A 20,636-nucleotide genomic window follows, 5' to 3' on the forward strand; every position below is an offset into this window, starting at 1 on the left:
AGTTCCTCTGCATTACATTAGCAATTACTGTGTGAGTGTCTGAGACTCAAAAAGTGCACAAATGTCACTTTAAATTTTAGCGCTCCCAAAGGGTTTATTCACAGCAAGTGTGGTGGGACTGTGTTGGGTGTCTGTTCCAGTGCAGTCCCTCCACAAGACACTGGTCTGGACTGTCTGCAATACACACTAGCCACTGTATTGCAACGCAGAGGCTGGTGTGAATGGACCCTAACTGAGAAACTTGGGTTTGGTAACATTACATGAAACTGCATTTTAAATGATTTAAAACTTAGAAAACAAAAATGTAAATTTCCAAATAAAAATTCTAGGTATCCAGAATATAAATGGGGTGGGGGGGGAGCTCTGGGACTGGAATTAGTTGACAATGATATTGATGAAGTGATCAAAAACAAGTAGGTGGCAGCGCTATTAATCGTCAGAAATATCTTGTGTAGTTCAGAAAAGGAATATGTTGTTGGTCTGATACTGACAGATTTGATGTCATACTGGAAGGGATAGATGTGTGTTTTTCCTGTACTTCTCAATAAACTGCCTGTTCTACAATCTCCAGGAAGAGGAGCTTGTCCCACCACGTCCTCCGCTCCCTCGGTCCTATGACTTTACCGATCCAGCTCCTATTCTTCCCCCTATACCCAGTGATAGCAGCTCGTCCTTGCTGTGTTACAGCCGGGGCCCAGTCCAACTCCCTGATGACAAGACCTCTCATCATATCCAGGTTAATCAAAGAAATGGATCCTATTGTGTAAGGAACTGAACTGCCACCATTCCTCTGTCATGTCCATCCACTGTCATCCTTGTCCCCCATTTTTGCAGTTCTGTAAACTTCCAAATATATGTGTCCATTTCCTCAATCTTTTTCTATAATACAGGTAATATATGTATCTCTCAGCTACTCATGTTTCCATAATATTGGTTGTTGATTTGCTGATTTCTTATCAGTTTGAGGTGAAGCCTGAATGAATGAAAACTGTAATTTTGGTTCTCTTTGTTCTTTTGTGTTTGCATTTTATATGCTGTGTTGAACTTTGGTTGTATTTCCTCCAAATATTGGTTATTCATCCAAAAATATAAACTTTTATATGGTTGACAATCTAAACCCCTCTGAATACAACCTTTTGATGTGGTTAGACCTGGTACATTGTTTGAACTATTATTTTATTGTCAAAGCATGAGCTGAGTGGGTAACACTTATGTTACAAAATTGAATATATAAAATGTAGGAATTGTCCCTGTTGTGTTCTCCTTACTGTGGTGGTTATATTCCTAGATAATTTTTCCAAGTATTTTAATTTATGCAAAGACTTGTGCAGACCATACATTCTGCACATTTCTTTCCTCCAACCAGGGGCAGAAGAAAATTGCTTTTTTCCCAGTCAGTGTTGATGGGGTAATCCCCCTGCAAAGCTATTGTGTTCTGGAGGGAGGACGTGGGGAGCTGCCCCTGCCAGGAGAACACAGTGGTTGTTTCTAGTGACTATAGCTGCTAGCAATAATCACATGCTATAAATACGACATGCTGGTTATACCCACACCAGTTGATGAATCAACGTGGGTACAATCAGTTTGCCCATTCATGGACCAAATCTCAGGCTGTCCTTGCTAAATCAGCCGAGAGTCAAACCATTTATGGCCAGCTTTAGATTTTTTTTCCCATAAGCTGAATGAATGCAATCTGTGTATGGCCAGCTTAAGAGTAAACCTAAAACTTGTAAGCCATGAAGATGTCTTACAAATTCTTTAGTGAACATTATCATTTTCATCATCATGGTTCTGCCTCCATATTGCTATGTGATGGCCTATTTGGGGGTGTCTTCTGGAATAAAGCAGAACGTAGCTAATATAGCAGTTACTGGTTTCTTGCAGGGCCCGGATTACAGACTGTACAAGAGTGAACCTGAGCTGACCACAGTGGCAGAAGTGGATGAGTCAAATGGTGATGACAAGACGGACCTCACTCTGGACATGGAAAGTACAACTAACAAAGGTATATGATCAAAAATGCTCGTAGTCTGATGTACAGTAGTATACCTTATGTACTGTATATTGCACAGAGAAAATTTAGAACAGGTCATTGTCATACTGAGTATAGATATCTTATATAGTTGCAAAATAAAACATTACTTGTGACAGTAATGATGACTTGTTGCTACATTTAGGTTCACACTTTCCAGTTGGTGTTGTTCCTCCAAGAACAAAGTCTCCTCCACTTGAATCCACCACAATAGCATCTTATGTCACCTTACGGAAGAGTAGGAAACCAGAGGCAAAATCAGTAAGTGAACTTCATTATGTTTGGTTATGGCCTTATCGAGCATTCCCCGGTGGAGGTCTTTGGATCCGCCCCCTGGACTTCAGGTCAATTATTCCTCCAATGGCTCATGTTAGTGATACTAAACATGCCACTTTACACAGATGCAGTGGGCAACCTATTGAGAATAGGGGTTACTTAAAGATAAATATGATGCTTTTTTTGTAGTTTTCATGACATGAGCCATTATTACTGTTATCCTTTGGAGTGTCTCACATCTCTTCTGTATCAGGCTGTATATACTGTTTTTTCTGTGCTGATACTCCTAGGTTTTACACTCTCCTGTTCTTTTTTTACTGAAGTTACTGATCCCTTAGCTTCAACTGCTTCACCACACAGTAGTCAAAACTACTAAGGCCAACTAGCCTTGATCTCTGAACTCCTTTACTTTGTCCTTCCTACAGTCTACTCTTGTAATCCAGACAAAGCTGGAAAACTCTAACCAGAGACCAGTCACCGTTCATACCATGCCCCTTCCCATTCCCTCTAGTATTAGTCTGTTCCCCCTATATTGCTGTTTTTTTATCTCCTATCTTTTTTTTTTTTTCCTGTTCTGCAGGACAGGCCACGTAGTGCCGTGGAACACCTTTGTGTTATGGAAAATCCCCGCCCCCGAATGACACTGGAGGAACAGCTGGAGAGGATGCGCAGACATCAGGCTGCTTGTCTGAAAGAAAAGAAAAAAGGATTTGCCTTTCTAGGGTCCACTGAGCCCTCTCCATCACAGAGTCCTGCCTTCTCCAGGGAAAACTCTATAAAACTGACCCAGGTACTGAATGTAATTGCATATAGAAAAGGGAAATTGTGTCTACTGGACAAACAGCCAATATACAGTATCTCACAAAAGTGAGTACACCCCTCACATTTTTGTAAATATTTTATTATATCTATGTGACATTACTGAAGAAATGACAATTTTCTACAGTGTAAAGTAGTACAGCTTGTATAACAGTGTAAATATGCTGTCTCTTCAAAATAACTCAACACACAGCCATTAATGTCTAAACCGCTGGCAACAAAGGTGAGTACACCCCTAAGTGAAAATGTCCAAATTGGGCCCAAAGTGTCAATATTTTGTGGGGCCACCATTATTTTCCAGCACTGCCTTAACCCTCTTGGGGTGGAGTTCACAAGAGCTTCACAGGTTGCCACTGGGGTCCTCTTCCACTCCTCCATGATGACATCACGAAACTGGTAGATGTTAGTGACCTTGCGCTCCTCCACCTTCCGTTTGAGGATGCCCCACAGATGCTCAATAGGGCTTAGGTCTGGAGACCTGATTGGCCAGTCCATCACCTTTACCCTCAGCTTTTTTAGCAAGGCAGGGGTTGTCTTGGAGCTGTGTTTGGGGTCACTATCATGTTGGAATATTGCCCTGCAGCCCAGTCTCCGAAGGGAGGGGATCATGCTCTGCTTCAGTATGTCACAGTACATGTTGGCATTCATGGTCCCGTCAATGAACTGTAGCTACCCAGTACTCGTGAAGCCCCAGATCATGACACTCCCACCACCATGCTTGACTGTAGGCAAGACGCACTTTTCTTTGTACTCCTCACCTGGTTGCCGCCACACACGCTTGACACCATCTGAACCAAATAGGTTTATCTTGGTCTCATCAGACCACAGGACATGGTGCCAATAATCCTTGTCCTTAGTCTACTTGTCTTCAGCAAACTGCAGGCTTTCTTGTGCATCATCTTTAGAAGAGGCTTCCTTCTGGGACGACAGCCATGCAGACCAATTTGATGCAGTGTGCGACATATGGTCTGAGCACTGACAGGCTGATCTCCTTTCAACCGCAGCAGTGCTGGTAGCACTTGTATGTCTGTTTTCCAAAGACAACCTTTGGATATGACGCTGCGCACGTGCACTGAACTTCTTTGGTCGACCATGGCGAGGCCTGTTATGAGTGCAACCTGTCCTGTTGCACTGCTGTATAGTCTTGGCCACCGTGCTGCAGCTCAGTATCAGGGTCTTGGCAATCTTCTTATAGCCTAGGCCACCTTTATGTAGAGCAACAATTCTTTTTTTCGGATCCTCAAAAAGTTCTTTGCCATGAGGTGCCATGTTGAACTTCCAGTGACCTGTATGAGAGAGTGAGAGTGATGACACCAAATTTAACACACCTGCTCTCCATTCACACATGAGACCTTGTATCACTAATCAGTCACATGACACCGGGGAGGGAAAATGGATAATTGGGCCCAATTTGGACATTTTCACTTAGAGGATGTACCCACTTTTGTTGCCAGCAGTTTAGACATTAATGGCTGTGTGTTGAGTTATTTTGGAGGGACAGCAAATTTTACACTGTTATACAAGCTGTACACCCACTACTTTACATTGTAGCAAAGTGTCATTTCTTCAGTGTTGTCACATGAAAAGCTATAATACACTGATTATTTATGTGTAGGTGCTGAGAAAAGAGGAGAACACAGTTAGTGAAACGAAAGATAAAGAGGAAGCTGAGCGAGAGAACAGCGCACAGTCACTATATCCAGAAGTCATTGAAGCAGCAACTGGAGCTGAAGAGCCTCGTGTAATCAGTAATAAGGAGGTGGGTGGAGATTAGGAACCTCCTGTTATCAGTGATCAGGAAGTGAGCAGAGCTGAGAAGCCTCCTGTAATCAGTGATGAGAAGGTTATTAGCTGAGTAACCTCCTGTTATTGATGAAAAGGAGGTGAGTGGATCAAATAGCTTTCTGTGCGTATGTGTGTATGTATGTATGTGTGTGTGTATATATATATATATATATATATATATGTGTGTGTGTGTGTGTGTGTGTGTGTGTGTGTGTGTGTGTGTGTGTGTGTGTGTGTGTGTGCGTGTGTGTGTGTGCGTGTGTGTATGTATGTATATATATATATATATATATATGTATGTATATGTATGTATATGTATAATGTGTATATATATATATATATATATAGTTTCATAGTTAGTTAGGTTGAATAAAGACACCAGTCCATCCAGTTCAACCTGAGTGAGTGTCTACAAATGTCCCTTTTTCCCTGTACATTGCTATAGCCACATCAGTCTCTATCCTCAAGGAGCCCACAATCCAATGTCCCAATTCATATACTAGGGCCAATTTTGGACAGAAGCCAATTAACCTACCTGCATGTCTTTGGAAATATATGTGTGCGTGATAGATATAGATAGATATATATATATATATATATATAAATATGGATGTGCGTGGCGCTTAGGAGCCACCTGTGATCAATGATTAGAAGGTTGTTGGACTAGGGAGCCTTTTGTGATCAATGACCAGTAGGGTGGGTGAAACTGAAAAAAACTTTTATGATCAGTGAGAAGAAAGTGGGTGGCACTGAGGACCCTTCTTTGACCATTGAGAAAGAGGTGGGTGAAACTAAGGAGCCTTCTGTGATCAGTTGTAAGGAGGTGGGTGAAACTAAGGAGCCTTCGGTGATCGGTGAGAAAGATGTGGGTGGAATTGAGGAGTCTTCTGTGATGGTGAGGTGGGTGAAGCTGAGGAACCCCGTGAACAGTGCTAAGAAGTTAAATGGAGCTGAGGAGTCTTCTGTGATCAGTAATAAGAAGGTGGGTGTAGCTGAAGAGCTGCCTGTAATAACATGGTAGGTAGAGCCGAGGACCATCTAGTGATCAATGATGAGGAAGTGGGTGTAGCTGAGGAGCCTCCTGTGATCAGTGATAGGGGGGTGGGTGAGGCCAAGGGAGCTTCCTGTGATCAATAAGCAGGTGGGTAGTGCTGAATATAGCCACCTGTGATCAGTAAGGAGGAGGTGGTGGAACCCCATTAGCTTTCTGTGGTCGGTTAGAAGGAGAGGGTGGAACCCAGAAGCTTTCTGTGATCGGTAAAAAGGAATTGGGTGGAACGGAGGAGCCTTCTGTGATTGGTAAGAAGAAGGGGGTCGACCAGAGGGGCTTTCTGTGATCAGGAAGGAGGAACTGAGGAGCCTTGCTTGATCAGTGAGAAGGAAGTGGGTGACACCGAGGATCCTTCTGTGATAAGTAGGTGAGTAGAACTAAGAGGCAGGCCATAGATTATGCCATATTCTTTCCTGCAACCACAGTTTTGATGGGAATACCTCCTGCAGAGCTATTGTGTTTTTCCGACGGGCAACACAATGGTTATTGCCAGTGGCTTTATTGCTTGATGTACAATCAGCCTGCCCATAGATGAATCGATTCTCAGACAGTCGCTTATGAACTGGTTGAGATTCAAACCATCTATGGCTGGCTTAAGCAGCCTGCATTGATCAGTGATGATGTGGGTGGAGGTGACTGGCCTTCTGTGATCAGTTATAAGGAGGTGGGTGGAATTTGGGGAGCAGTACGAACAGTAAGAATGCATTAGGTGGGGCTCAGAAGCCTTCTGTGATCATTGAGAGTTTGGTGGAGCTGAGAATACCCTGTTTACAGTAATTAGGAGGTTAGTGGAGATGAAGCGCTTCCTTTAAACAGTGATAAGGAGATGGATGGAGCTTAAAGAGGAAGTAAACCCTGATGGGTTTACTTCCTCTTTCATTCCCTGCAAAGGCAAAGCATAATGGACTACTATGCATCGCATGGGGGCGGAGCCCGCGGCGAATTCAAAAAGTACATAACACATACAGTACACTGTAATCTTACAGATTACATTACTGTATCAAATCTTTCAAATCCCTTTTGTCCCTAATGCTTTGCCCAGTCCCCTGCATGCAGTTTTATATGATATACACTATTCTTTCTACCTGGAAACTTGAGATTGTCCATGGCAACCAAAAAGTGTGTCCCTATTACGTCAAAAGTGGTTTTAGACCAGCTCGAAATCAGCGATCGTAAATTAGAACACTTGCAGAATTGAGCAATAGTGAATCGTGGGGAAATTCATTTTATTTCATATTTATTTTATTATTATTATTATTTTTTATAATTATTTATAGTTTATTATATTATAATTTAATGATTTCGTGTTTCAAATACCAAGGATGTCTACTAGACTCTCTTGTTTGGAAAGATTTAATTATTATTACTAAGAATTACAGGTCTACAATATAAAAAGCCAAATTTCTATGCAAAACAATGTATTGCTTTGAGACTCCAAAATCTAACATCATCATGCCACCAGGGTGGTTAATAGCCTTCTGTTATCAATGGGAAGGAGATGGATGGGAGCTGAATAGCTTTCTGTAATTAGCTATAGGGACGTGGGTGGAGCTGAGGAGCTTCTTGTGAGTAAGTAACAAGAAGGTGGGTGGAGCTGAGGAGCCTTTTGTGATCGGTGAGAAGCAGATGGGTGGACTCTCTGTAATCCGTGATAAATGGGCAGGTGGAGCTAAGGAGCCTCATGTGATTAGTAAGAAGGAGGTGGATGGAGCGCAGTAGCCTTTTGTGATCAGTGCAGATGAAGTGGGTAGAACTGAGAATCCTTCGGTGATCAGTGCGGATGAAGTGGGTAGAACTGAAAATCCTGTGATCAGTGAGAGGATGGGCAGAGCTAAGTAGCTTTCTGTGAGCAGTGAAAAGTTGGTGGGTGGAGCAGAGGAGCCTTCTGAGAATAAACAGTTGGGTGTAACAGAATAATCTGTGATTAATAAAGATTCCAACCTTGATATAGGTGATGATCCTCTGTGATTTTTATTACATATAATTGACATTCCTTCTGTGTGTCTCCATCCACAGCCTTTACATTCCCCCACTGCTTCCTCTCTATCCGATGCCAAAGAAGAAGTGACAGAAGAAGCAGCCACTGCAGGTCTGGTACCTGAGCCCCAGGAACAATGGTTAGTGAGACCTGATCTCCAGTGCAGCACTTCCACTGACCAGTCTCCATGAAAAATTGTGTGTATGTACAACACTGTGCAAAAGTTTTAGGCAGGTGTGATGGAATGCTGTACAGTGAGAATGCTTTTAAAAATATATATATTTGAATTGTTTATTTTTATCACTTTTCAAAATGAAAGCAGATGAAAAATCAAATCAATATTTGGTACAATTACCTTTTGGCTTCAAAACAGCATGAATTCTTCTAGGGACACTTGCGGACAATTTTTGAAGGAACTCGGCAGGTAGGTTGTTCCAAACATCTTGGATAACTAACCACAGATTTTCTGTGGATGTAGGCTACCTCAAATCCTTCTGTCTCTTCACGTAATGCCAAACAGACTTGATTATATCAGGGCTCTGTGGGGGCCTACCTTTCACTTCCAGGACTCCTTGTTCTTCTTTATGCTGATGACATTGGCTGCATGTTTGGGTTGTTGTCCTGCTACATAAATATATATATTTTTTTTCAAATATTTTGGGCCAATCACATGCCTCCCTGATTGTATGACACGATGGATAAGCATCTGCCTGTATTTCTCAGCATTGAGGACACCATTGATCAGGCAATGTTGAGCATAGACGCAGTGATTAGCCATAAAAAAAAATGCAGCAGATAACACATGCTTACTTCCCTTTGAAATTGGAAGATGTCCACAGTGCCACCAGCGGTGAAGTGGCAAAAACCAGTGGGATCCAGGTACACCTATCTACTGTCCAGATAATTCTGGTCAGAAGTGGTGTTCATTGAAGAATTGCGGCCAAAAAGCCATACCTCCAATGTGGAAATAGTGCTAAGTGACTCAACTATGCATGAAAACATAGGAACTGGGGTGTAGAAAAATGGCAGCAGGTACTCTGGACTTATGTGTTAAAATTTTAAATATTTGGCTGTAGCAGGAGGATGTTTGTTCACCGAAGGGCTGAATAGCAGTACAACAATGAGAGTCTGCAGGCAACATTGAATCATGGTGGAAGTTCCTTGCAAGTTTGGGGCTGCATTTCTGAAAATGGAATTGGAGGTTTGGTCAGTATCAATGGTGTCCTCAATATTGAGAAATACAGGCAGATACTTATCCTTCGTGTCATACCATCAGGGAGGCGTGTGATTGGCCCCAAATTTATTTTGCAGCATGACAACAACCCTAAACATACAGCCAATGTCATTAAGTACTATCGTCAGTGTAAAGAAGAATAAGGAATCATGGAAGTGATGGTTTGGCCCCCACAGAGCCCTAATCTCAACATCACTGATTCTGTCTGGGATTACATTTAGAGACAGAAGAGTTTGAGGCAGACTACATCCACAGATCATCTGTGGTTAGTTCTCCAAGATGTTTGGAATAATCTATCTGCTGAATTCCTTCAAAAACTGTGTACAAGTGTACCTAAAAGAATTGATGCTGTTTTGAAGGCAAAGGGGTGACCCAATATTGATTTGATTTTCTCTTTTTTTTAATTCACTTTACATTTTATTAATTGATAAAAAAATAAGCTAATACCGCTGCTATTTCAGAAAAGCATTGTTAATTTACAGAATGTTTTCACACCTGCCTAAAACTTTTGCACAATAGTGTGTGTGTAAGTAAATAGACCACAGGACATTATGGGCTTTGTAGATTTCATCAGCTGGATGGTGATTGGCCATCTCCAGTCCATATATCAAAGCAAAATAGATGTAGACCTCTCTCACCACCAGTCCATATATCTGAGCAGAATAGATGTAGACTCTTCCCACCTCTCTCCAGATCTGTAACGTGTTCTGTGCGGTCCCTCCAGTTTACAGGTTGTGACATCTGTCCTGACGTATACAGAGAGTGAGGAGAAGCCAAGGGACCAGGAGCACAGCGGGATTCTCTTTGCCTATGAGTTTTCGGCTGACACCCTGAGAAGACATACATCCGTAGAGGGTGAGATGTGAGCATGGGGTTGTCTGAAGTCTAAGTCCTCGGGTGTTTGTGCTTGGCTTGGTCCCGTAACGCTCACACTGTTGTTTTCTAATCATTGCATTACCAAGAGTAGAATACTACATCTTTATGTACTTATAATACTTAAAGCAGAAATAAAACCCATTGATTTTACAGTTTTCCAAGACACATTCAGGGCATGCCAAGAGTGATAACTGTTACACTTGCTTGTGCTCACGGCCGGACTGTCAAGCCATCAAATGGTTGATGTCCTAACTGATTACATGTGCAGCACCATTGCAACTGCAGATCAAATAGTGGCCAAGATGGAAGCTTCCTTGGCTATAAAGGATAGGAGGGTTCAGTTCCACTTTAGCAAATGAAATGCGAGTATCCCAGTTTCCCTACACAAGCTTAGATAGCCTGTAAAGCAGATGCAGCCCCTAGATGGTAGAGAAGCAAAATGTAGTTGAGTAATGTCCTCTTTCTGTTTGTGTTTCCTAGCTGGGAATCTGACTCCTCTTCCAGAGCCACCAACACTACCGGTGACAGCAAAGCAGCAACAGCTGAGCGAAGGATCCCACTTCATGTGTGTTTAGCGGTGGGATGATTCAAGTTACAAGCATGTAAGAAGACCGGTCATTTATATAATGTTTCTGCATTGTTCTTCCTGTGCTTAGATGCATGTTTTTAGCATTGGCCAAGTTCACTTTTTTTCTTAAACTTCAGCTCCCCTATGTACCGATATAGCAGTTAATGTAGTTTTTCAGAAATAAAAAAAGCTTTTCATTTGTCCTACCTAACCCTTACCTCAGTGTCTGTGCTTGTTGTATAAAAAAAAAAAAAACCTTCATTAGACGACACTTAAGATGTGAAAACCGTTAGGACACAGGAAGCATTTCACCAACTGACCTGCATCTGCCCTCCCCCTTCCAGGAGATTGCTCCCACCCACCTCTGCATGTGCTCATTTTTCCAATGCAGTCCATGATCACCATTCTTACTAAATACACAGCCAGTGGTTAATTTTCTTTTTTCTGTCATACCTTCATCTTGCATAGATCATTCATTTGGCAGATTGTGCAAGAGCTGAGCAATCTGATAACTGCCTATATGGATTGCTGTAATGGTGAAAACAGGAGAAGTATGTTTTGGGTTCTGTAAAGCTCACCATGCACTATACAATCAGATTGTATAGTCTCCTTTAGATCTACCATAAAGTATGTAGTGCAAGGGCCTGCCTGATTGGATACAGAGTGATTGGATATATGGTGTGTCCTCTTATATCGTTTTGGTAAATCTAAAGGAGATCGTACAGAGATTACACAACCAGATTATATAGTTTATGGCTATCTGTAAACACCTAAAATTAACAAGTTGCAATTTCGGTGCCATTAATTAAGGGCACACCAAACACAGCAAACACGCATTTTGCTACATGAAAAAACAAGCGTCAAACGCAGCAAAACGCAAATAAAAAAAATGTGCAACACTCCAAAATGTCCCAAATGCTACTTTGCCACGTGTAGCTCAGTCCATTGAAATCAACAGGGTGCCCTATGCGTGTCACAGGATTAAACAAGCCAGAAAGCACCTGCTCCCATTATGCTTAATGTGAATGGGACCTGAAAGTGAAACTGGTGTATTTACACAAGGTCAGTGAGGCTCCATTCACTTCTATGCATTTCTGAACTCATTTCAAACTGCGTTTGCAGCACATTTCTGAAACCTACTGCAAAGCATGCATTTTCTGTGCAGTTTTCCATGCATTTGGAAACACACAGATGTAAATGGAGCCTCACTGTTCTTTGTTTACACACACATTCACTTTTGGGACCTACTTACATCTAGCGTAGTGGGAGCAGATGTTTTGTGGCCCGTTTTTCCCATGGCTAACATAGAACTACACATGGCAAAGTAGCTCATGGGACATTTGCTGTGTTGCACAGTTTTTTTTACTGTTTTGCTGCATTTGTCGCTCATTTTTCTCAGCTCCTTTAAATCTTGACCGTAGAGTTATCACGCCACCTTCAGGAGAGGACTAGGCAGAACATGTAATATATGTGAAAACAGCAGAACTGTACAGTTCCATCCAGGGGGCAGTCCCTCTGGCTATAACCCCAGTTTTTTTCTGCCTAGTGAAGAAGGACCTAGGCTCCCTGCCTGAACCGTTGGTCCTGGGAATTTTTTTGCTTTTTGCGCAAGATATTGATCTGGTGATTTTCTATCAACAGCCGGCCGGGTGATGGGCTGGATAAATATAGATCCTTGTAGTCTCCTCAGTCTGGCCATCGAGTGTGAGCAGGCCCTAGCTACGAGCTGGGTCGGCCAGGACATGCCCCTCAGGCTCCAGGGGCAGCTGGTGAGCTATATGCTCCGGGGCACACATATGACCAGGCTACGGATGTCTGTGTCAGTGTGCCATGGCCAGCAGCCACTCCGTACTGCTCAGGTGTGGATTTGTGATGGAATGCCTCCAGCTCTTCTGGACGGGTAAGTACAGCTCTCCCTGCCTCGGCAGGACAGAGCAGCTGGGCATTCCCTGGGATGTCGACTAGGGGGTCCCTCACTCTGCCTTTCCTCTCTCCCTGTTTTTTCCCTCCTCCCCCTGCGGGGGATGCTGCAATGAGGTGCAGTGTATGTACCTTGGCTGGAGGTCCTCCACAGGGGTCTCTGATCCTTGACTGGGGCTGCGCTGGCTGTTTGGGTCCATGTGCTGCGTTTTTCTCTGTGTCTGCAGTGCCTGTGAGAACTTCTCCTCGGCATGTGCTAGCGCCATTCCACCGCCATTTTCCCTTGGTTTTCTTGCAGTGCATAAGGATGAGCTCAGGTGTGTTTGCATACGCCACGTGCAGAGCCCGCCAGGAAGTCGGCGCAGCGCTGTGTTAATCACAGGCAGTGAGACATTGCCCAAACTCTGCAGCCGAGCATCGGGGCAATGTCTCACTGCCTGTGATTAGCTCATCGCTGCGCCGACTTTCTGGCAGGCTCAGCACCTGGCATATGCGAACACTCCTGAGCTCATCCTTAGCAGAGCATGGCTGTCAGTAATTTTCTCCAAGTCTGGCGGCCATTTTCTTGGTGACATTGTATACAGAACGGCCAGTGGCCATTTTCTTGTGGCCATTTTCCAGGTGTTTTTGTCTATACAAGAACGGCCGGCGGCCATTTTCTTGTAGCCTCAGCACAGTTTGCCTCCTGTGCTGGGTAGTTCACGTCAGAACAGCATGGTCCTTCCTGGGCACCTGTGACTAGACACAGAGATCAGCAGCAGCATGGCACAGCACTCAGTCAGGGAGGTGAGTCCTGCGGTGGGGCCCCTCAGTCTGTGAGCAGCTAGGAGGGTGGGATTTATACCTTACCCTAAGTCCCCAGGTGTGGCAGGCAAGATGGGTCAGTATGGCGTCAGAGTTGGCGTTTTCTCCCCCAGACACCCCTGTATTGCAGGCGGCTTACCGGCAAACAGTGCAGTGCCTATGGACGCCTTGTCGGCGGTCCTGAAAACGGCTGGCGGTCTCGTTGTCCACCATTTCCTGGTGGATCAGACAGAACGTGGTCCAGGCTCACACCTTGAAAGGGCAGGTGCCCCCCTTCCCTGTCACAGCCTATTTCACCAGGGCAATTGGGACCGCCTGGGCTTTCCAACATCAAGTGTCTGTCTCCCAGGTGTGTAAGGCGGTGACTTGGTCGTCCATTGACACATTTATAAAGTTGATGTAAGCGCAAAGTTGTACAGGCAGCCGTGTAAACGTTGCAATTTACACCATTTTTACTAGAGGTCGACCGATATGGGTTTTTCTCTGGCCGATGCCGATATTTAGAAATCATGGCGGCCGATATATGATGCCGATTTTTTTGGGCCGATATGTTAGGCCGATTTTATTTTATTTATTTTTTTCCTTTTTTTTTTTTTCTTTTTTTTTTAAATCCCCCTTGATCTAACACCTTTCCCACTGGGGCGTTTTTCAGGCGCTTTTGGGCTAAAAATAGCGCCTGTAAAGTGCCTGCAAAATGGCTCCCCTGCAGTCTGTGTGAAAGACAGAGTGCTTTCACACGGAGGCAATGCGCTGGCAGGATCTTAAAAAAAAAAGTCCTGCAAGCAGCAAGTTTGGAGTGGTGTATACCGCTCCTCCACCACTCCTGCCCATTGATATGAATGGGCACCACTGCCGAAGCGCATGCAATGCCATTTGGCAGCAGTGCTTCATGGGCGCATTTAACCTCTTCCTTGGCCACTAGCTGGGTTATATGTGCCCCACTAGCAGCCAAATAGCACCGCTAAAATGATGGTAAAGAGCCGCTAAAACTTGCGTTTTACCATCAACGCCTGCCCGCTCCAGTGTGAAAGCAGTCTTCATAAGTGATACAGAAAATTTCTTACATTTAAACATTTATTAAACAAAACAAACCTCCAATCATTTTACTTGTATGTATGATTTAGATAAAAAAAAAAAAAAACTATATATTAAATAAAAACAGGTAGTCAAAACTTTTGGACGAAAAAAAAAATGGGCTAACTTTACTGTTATTTTTATTTTTTAAATAGTGTATTTTTTTCCCAAAAAAATGCATTTGAAAGACCTCTGTGCAAATGCCGTGTGACATAAAATATTGCAACAACCGCTATTTTATTCCCTAGGATCTCTTCTAAAAAAATATACATAATTTTTGGGGGGGTCTAACTGATTTTCTGGCAGAAAATACAGGATTTTTACTTGTAAGCAACAAGTGTCAGAAAAGATTTAGTCTTTAAATAGTTAAACTAAGAACTCTACACACTGAGATGACTTCATTCATTCAAGTGTAAACATTGTATCTTTCTGTTCTTTTCTTGGCAGACTGCCCAGAGAGGAGGAAAGGCATTTCTATGATGACTCAGGCAACTTACACTGACTTCTATTACAGAAGTCATTTCAAAGTCCCGCTGTAGTTCTAAATCGGCTTTTTATCAGCACAATCGGCCGATGCCGATTATTTAAAAAATGGCAAATATCGGCCGATATATCGGTCGACCTCTAATTTTTACCTCGTAAGCAAAAGTTACAATGTTGTTGTAGATTAATTTTCATGCATACGGTGGCAGTTCAGATGCGGCCGTTTCAGACGACAACTCCTCCATTGAGGAGTGCCTCTGGCTGTGGGTGAAGTTATGCCTCTTGCTGTTTTCACCCCTCGTTTTGACACTGCTTGGGGATGTCCCTACGGTCAAGATTTAAAGGAGCTGTGTCTGTCAAAGAACGAAAGAGAAAATAGGATTTTTGTACTTGCCTTAAAATCCTTTTCTCTGAAGTTCATTGACGGATGCAGCACCCACCCCTCCTATTTATTTTACGTTATATTGCTTGTTGACGTACTGAGCTGCAGGAAGCAGGCTGAAGGGTTATAGCCAGAGGAACCGCCCCCTGGGTGGAGCTGTACAGTTCTGTTGTTTTCACATGTATTGCATGTTCTGTCTAGTCCTCTCCTGAAGGTGGCGTGATAACCCTATGGTCAAGATTTAAAGGAGCTGTGTCCGTCAATGAACTTCAGAGAAAAGGATTATACGGTACAAAAATCCTATTTTTCACCTGGGAAAGTATGTTTGATTCTGTGTTTGGTGTGTCATCAACAATTAATGCTCTGTACAATCTCCTTTTAGATTTACCAATACTATATTACCACTTTAAGACCAGGCCTTTTTCTGACATATGTTACTCACTATTTAAAATCTTTTATTTTTTTTTGCTAGATAATTTCTTATTACATTACATTATATATTTTTTTTTTTTTTTTTTTTTTTAGAGGAGACCCTAGAAAATAAAATAGCGGTCATTGTAATATTTTATGTCACACTGTATTTGCTCAGCAGTCTTTCAAATGCAATTTATTTTGGGAAAAGATACACTTTAATTAAAAAAACAGTAACTTAAGCCTCTTTTTTTTTTTTTTTTTTGTGTAATGTGAAAGATGTTACGCCGAGTAAATAGATACCTAACGTCGTGTTTTAAAATTACGCACACTCATGGAATGGCGACAATCTGCAGTACTTAAAAATCTCCATAGGCGACGCTTTAAAAATTTTGAGTTACAGGGGAAGTCTTGCGCTAGAATACCTCATATGTGTGGTTGAAAACTGTTAACATATGCGGCTGCGACTTACCTATGTGATCACTTCTGTGCGATTACCGACAGCTCTGGTAAAGCCGTAAGACACCGGGAAACTGCAGGAGTGGGAAAGCACCTCTCCCACTGCCTATAAAAGTGATCTTGGCAAATTCGCTGCTGAGATTACTTTAACATCAAAATAATCATGTGTATTTACAATTAGGCAGTTGGCAAGTGGATAATAGGAGGGCACACCATCTAATCAATCACTCTGTATTCAATCAGGCAGGCTTTTGCTGTACATAGTTGATGGTAGATCTGAGGGAGATTGTACAATTGGATCATATAGTATATGGTGAACTTTACAGAACCCAGGGTATAATTCTCCTGTTTTCAATACTACAGCTCTGATCCACATAGGCCATTATCTGATCACTCAGCTTCTGCACACTTTGCCAAATAAACAGTGATAACAAATTACATTGGAAAAGCCTGCAGAGGTGGGTGGGAACCATCTCCTGGAAGGTTGAGGGCAGATGCAGGGCGTGTGTTAATGAGTTTGGCTAATGAACTCCTTCCTATGTCCTAACAGTTTTCATGTCCTAAGGGCCATCTAGGAAGTGTTTTGTTTTTGTTTTTTTTACAACAAGAACTGACACTGAGGTAAGGGCTGTGTAGGATAAATGAAAAGCTTTTTTTTTTTTTCTGCAAAAGAAATACATTTAAGTTATATTGGTACTAAGGGGAGATGAAATTTAGGGGGGGGGGGGGGGTGAACTTGGCCTTTTTAAGCTTGTTTTTTGACCCACACTACATTGGCAACAGTTTGTAGACCCCCAGCAAATGACTAAGGTGTTACCAGTGAAGGGTACTGGACTTCAGACTCTCACATGACACAAAGCCACAACTATAAACCCAGAATATCAGGGGATCTGCAGACAACCGAGCAACATGGTACAGAGGTATAATCTATGCTGGGATTGATCATTCCATTCAGTTCTAGTGAAAAGAAAGTGGGAGTTCAGCTTTAAATATTGTGACAACAGTTTGGGGATAGGTCCCCACAATCTAGGTCTTCTCATCCAGCATTTGTACCTAACCTACCAAATTGGCACACATTTCCCCAGACTCTCCAAAATCTTGTGGAAGGTCTACACAGAAGCATTGGAGGCTTTTGGGAACACTTCCATATCGGTGGTTTGGGAGTGGAATGTCCAACAAGTTCAATCTGTGTGATGGTCAGGGGTTCACAAACTTTTGGCTATATAGTGTAATTTAATGCATCATGAGCAGCCTTGGTAAGTACATAAATGGGAATATATTGCATCAAGAATTCTGCAGGTAGGTTCCTTTTTTGCTAATACACCTGGTTGCAGCACACTGGTAAGAACATGGCCAATGTAAAGTATTAGACTTGGACAAGCCTGTTAATTGTGCCTGCCCTGGAAAATGAATGCCCAAGCAAATGTTCTATGTAATGCTTGATCTCACGCTGTGTTTTATATTTCAGTCCAGATGCTGCGATTGCGGAAGACGTTGTGCGAATTTTTACTGTACAGTTTTTAACCAAAATTGGAATGGCGCTGCCGTGTGACTTTAGATTCCCGCTTGCTGCTACTTTGTTTTCTTGCACATGAGGGTTTAAGAGCCAAATGTGAGACTTTCCTGCTGGGTGACGGAGGAGGTTTCCTTTCATCATGAACACTTATCTGCTCTGCTTCTGTTCATCGCCACATGTCCGTCTTTCATCTTCTCCACCAGACTTATATTATAAGAGACTACAGTATATAATTTTACACTTAATTTGTAAAAATCTCTATATATTTATATTTAATATGTGCCATTTTCTGATCTTTGAGTTTACATCATTCATACCGCTGTGCTTGCAGTCACTGCCACACTTCATGGGATCTGCAATTCTTCCAGGAGGGAATCTGTGCAGCAATAAAAAGGCTCTTCTACTGGTACAGAGTGTAAAAATGTAATTATTATCATTATACAATCCACGCCACATGATGTAAGTAGGTCCAAATACAAATGTTCATAGCTCATTCCTTTTATAACATGCCAAATAAATGTTGATGTTGTTTAATACCCGTCTATTGAATTATTTTCAACATGTATGTGTGACAAGTTTCAGAAATGTGTATTTATACTTCTGCTGCAAATATTTCTTGTGTGGAATTCATTCCCAGAATTCCTGAGATGTGATAATCCGATAAAACGTCTTTTTGTAATTCATTGGTAGCTCTTTAACAAGGGCTTGCTCACACCTAGCGCACTGCAATGTGAAGTGCATTTCTATGCATACACATTCACAGTGTACTCTAATGCAGGACAAAACACAAGGTTGGTTGCAGTTCACTTTAGTGAAAATAATGGGTACAGGTGCAGTTTTTCTGTGTTGGAACTCTATGGGCTCTAGTACACAATGGTGCTTACCTACTTTGGTAATTCCCATTATTCATAAGTCAACAGATTTCCATCCACCTCAATGGTGACGTATGAATGACAGTTCTGAGACTTGTGTTGCATTTCTCTGAACACAATCTGGTTCTATTGCAGAAAAAGAATCAATTTGTGTTGCAGGCAAAGCAGATCAAGTGTAACCCTTGAAGACTGAATGCATGCACTTGTATTGCACTGTGTTCCAATGTAAAACCTACAAGCCCTAAAAATGAGCAGACTGTGGTAACACAGTACACCTCCAGGCGTGATAAAGTACACCACAGTATAGTGTGGCCCTGAATGGCAACTTCCCAGAGCCAATGGAAACATATGTCCCTCTTTACATTTGTCTGCTGGATCTTGGGGTGGACTGACTTTCCCTTCTGCATTTGTCCTTGTTATAAACACAGTAGAATGCCCACACTTTCAGTTCTCTCTCTATCAAAGTTGCCTAGTAGTCCATAGTGATTAGGGATGGGTGAATGGTTCGGCCCGAGCATGAGTTTGGGCCGAACTTTGGTTGTTCGGCTGTTCTGCGAACACCGAACAATATGCAGTGTTCAGGGCAAATTTGAAACGCCATTAAAGTCTATGGGACAATAACATGAAAAATCAAGTGTTCGTTTTAAAGGCTTATATGCAAGTTATTGTCATAAAAAGTGTTTGGGGACCCGGGCCTGCCCCAGGGGACATGTAGCTTAGTGAAACAATAAAAAAGAAATATTCCTTTAAAAATCGTGCCTGGGGGGTGTCTATAGTATGCCTGTAAAGTGGCGCATTTTTCCCGTTTTTAGAACAATACCACAGCAAAATGAATATTAAGGGGAACCCCCAACCAAAAAAAATTAAAAATTGTGTGGGATCCCCCTAAGATCCATACCAGGCCCTTCGGGTCTGATATGGAAATTAAGAGGGACCCTGTGCCAATTATTTTTTTTTTAAATGGCGTAGGGGTCCCCCTAAAGATTTTAAGGGGAACCCTGCGCCAAAATTAAAAGAATGGTGTAGGGGTCCCCCTCAAAATCCATACCAGACCTGAGATCAGATCTGAGCATGCAACCTGGCAGGCTGCAGGAAAAGAGGGGGGGACGAGAGAGCGCGCCCCCCCCCCCCTCCTGTACCGTGCCAGGCCACATGCCCTCAACATGGGGAGGATGCTTTGGGGTAGCCCCCCGAAGCACCTTGCCCCCATGTTGATGGGGACAAGGGCCTCATCCTCACAACCCTGGGGGTATGCGGGCGGGGGGCTTATCGGAATATGGAAGCCTCCTTTAACAAGGGGACCCCCAGATCCCGGCCTCCCCCCTGTGTGACTTGGTAATGGCCTACCATTTCACAAAAAGTGTCAAAATGGTAAAAAAGACAATAGCCTGTTTTTGCCAATTCCTTTATTAATACTGTCTTCTTCTTGCTCCATCTTCTGGTCTTCCTTTGGTTTTCTCCTTCCTCCATTTCCTCTGCTTCTTCCTCCGGCTTCCTCTTCCTCGCTTCATCATCCGGACGATCCGCCTCAATGGGAGGCTTCTGCAGTGTGCCGCTTCTGTGCTTGTGACAGTTCTTATATAACTGAGGGCGGGGGCCACCTGGTGACCCCCGAACTCTGCACCTCTTACTCCTGACCAGCTGCACCACTTGCGCCTGGACCCACCCCCCAACTCTGCACCACTTGCTCCTGACCCCCTGAACTCTGCACCACTTGCTCCTGACCCCCTGAACTCTGCACCACTTTCTCATGGCCCAGGCCACCTGTGCATGCCACAGGCAGCTGTTCCTCTACCTCTTGCCTTGTGAACAGGACACAGCAATCTTTGGACCTCCTCTGAGTGTTTACTAAAGAAACACCCTATCTGCCCTGTAATAGCAGTCTGTGAGTATTCCCTAGGGCGGCGATGTAGGGTTGCCATCTTTTCTTCAAGTCAAACCCATACACTTTAGCGGTGCACAGCAATTTTTTTGTTTTGTTATATAGTATAAACTTTACATATATTTTGCAATTAAAAAACATTTCTAATCATGAAATTAATCGCAAGAGTCCCTCCTGACATCAGTGTTCCCCTTTTACATCTGAACTCAGAGTT

At 43.0% G+C, this 20,636-nt stretch overlaps 1 protein-coding gene across 15 annotated transcripts in view; it reads left to right on the forward strand.

Annotated features, from left to right (window-relative positions):
• Positions 1–18,202, forward strand: part of PLEKHA5 (pleckstrin homology domain containing A5) — a 261,676-nt gene extending 243,474 nt beyond the window's left edge. For 11 of the 15 annotated variants that reach the window (XM_077468643.1, XM_077468645.1, XM_077468644.1 and 8 more), the window contains 9 exons: positions 572–763; positions 1,885–2,005; positions 2,178–2,293; positions 2,889–3,098; positions 4,743–4,886; positions 7,980–8,080; positions 9,900–10,030; positions 10,532–10,653; positions 17,621–18,202. In XM_077468643.1, coding sequence (XP_077324769.1) covers positions 572–763; positions 1,885–2,005; positions 2,178–2,293; positions 2,889–3,098; positions 4,743–4,886; positions 7,980–8,080; positions 9,900–10,030; positions 10,532–10,626 — 1,110 coding nt within the window. In that variant the 3' untranslated portion in view covers positions 10,627–10,653; positions 17,621–18,202. The remainder of the gene's footprint in view (positions 1–571; positions 764–1,884; positions 2,006–2,177; positions 2,294–2,888; positions 3,099–4,742; positions 4,887–7,979; positions 8,081–9,899; positions 10,031–10,531; positions 10,654–17,620) is intronic. The other 4 variants (XM_077468647.1, XM_077468649.1, XM_077468651.1 and 1 more) reach the window with 4 other exon arrangements.
• The last annotated feature ends 2,434 nt before the right edge of the window (positions 18,203–20,636 follow it).

Source organism: Lithobates pipiens, unplaced genomic scaffold, assembly GCF_037356315.1.
Source record: "Lithobates pipiens isolate NorthernLeopardFrog02 unplaced genomic scaffold, aLitPip1_a1.2 Scaffold_8, whole genome shotgun sequence".
In the NCBI taxonomy this organism is placed as follows: domain Eukaryota; kingdom Metazoa; phylum Chordata; class Amphibia; order Anura; family Ranidae; genus Lithobates; species Lithobates pipiens.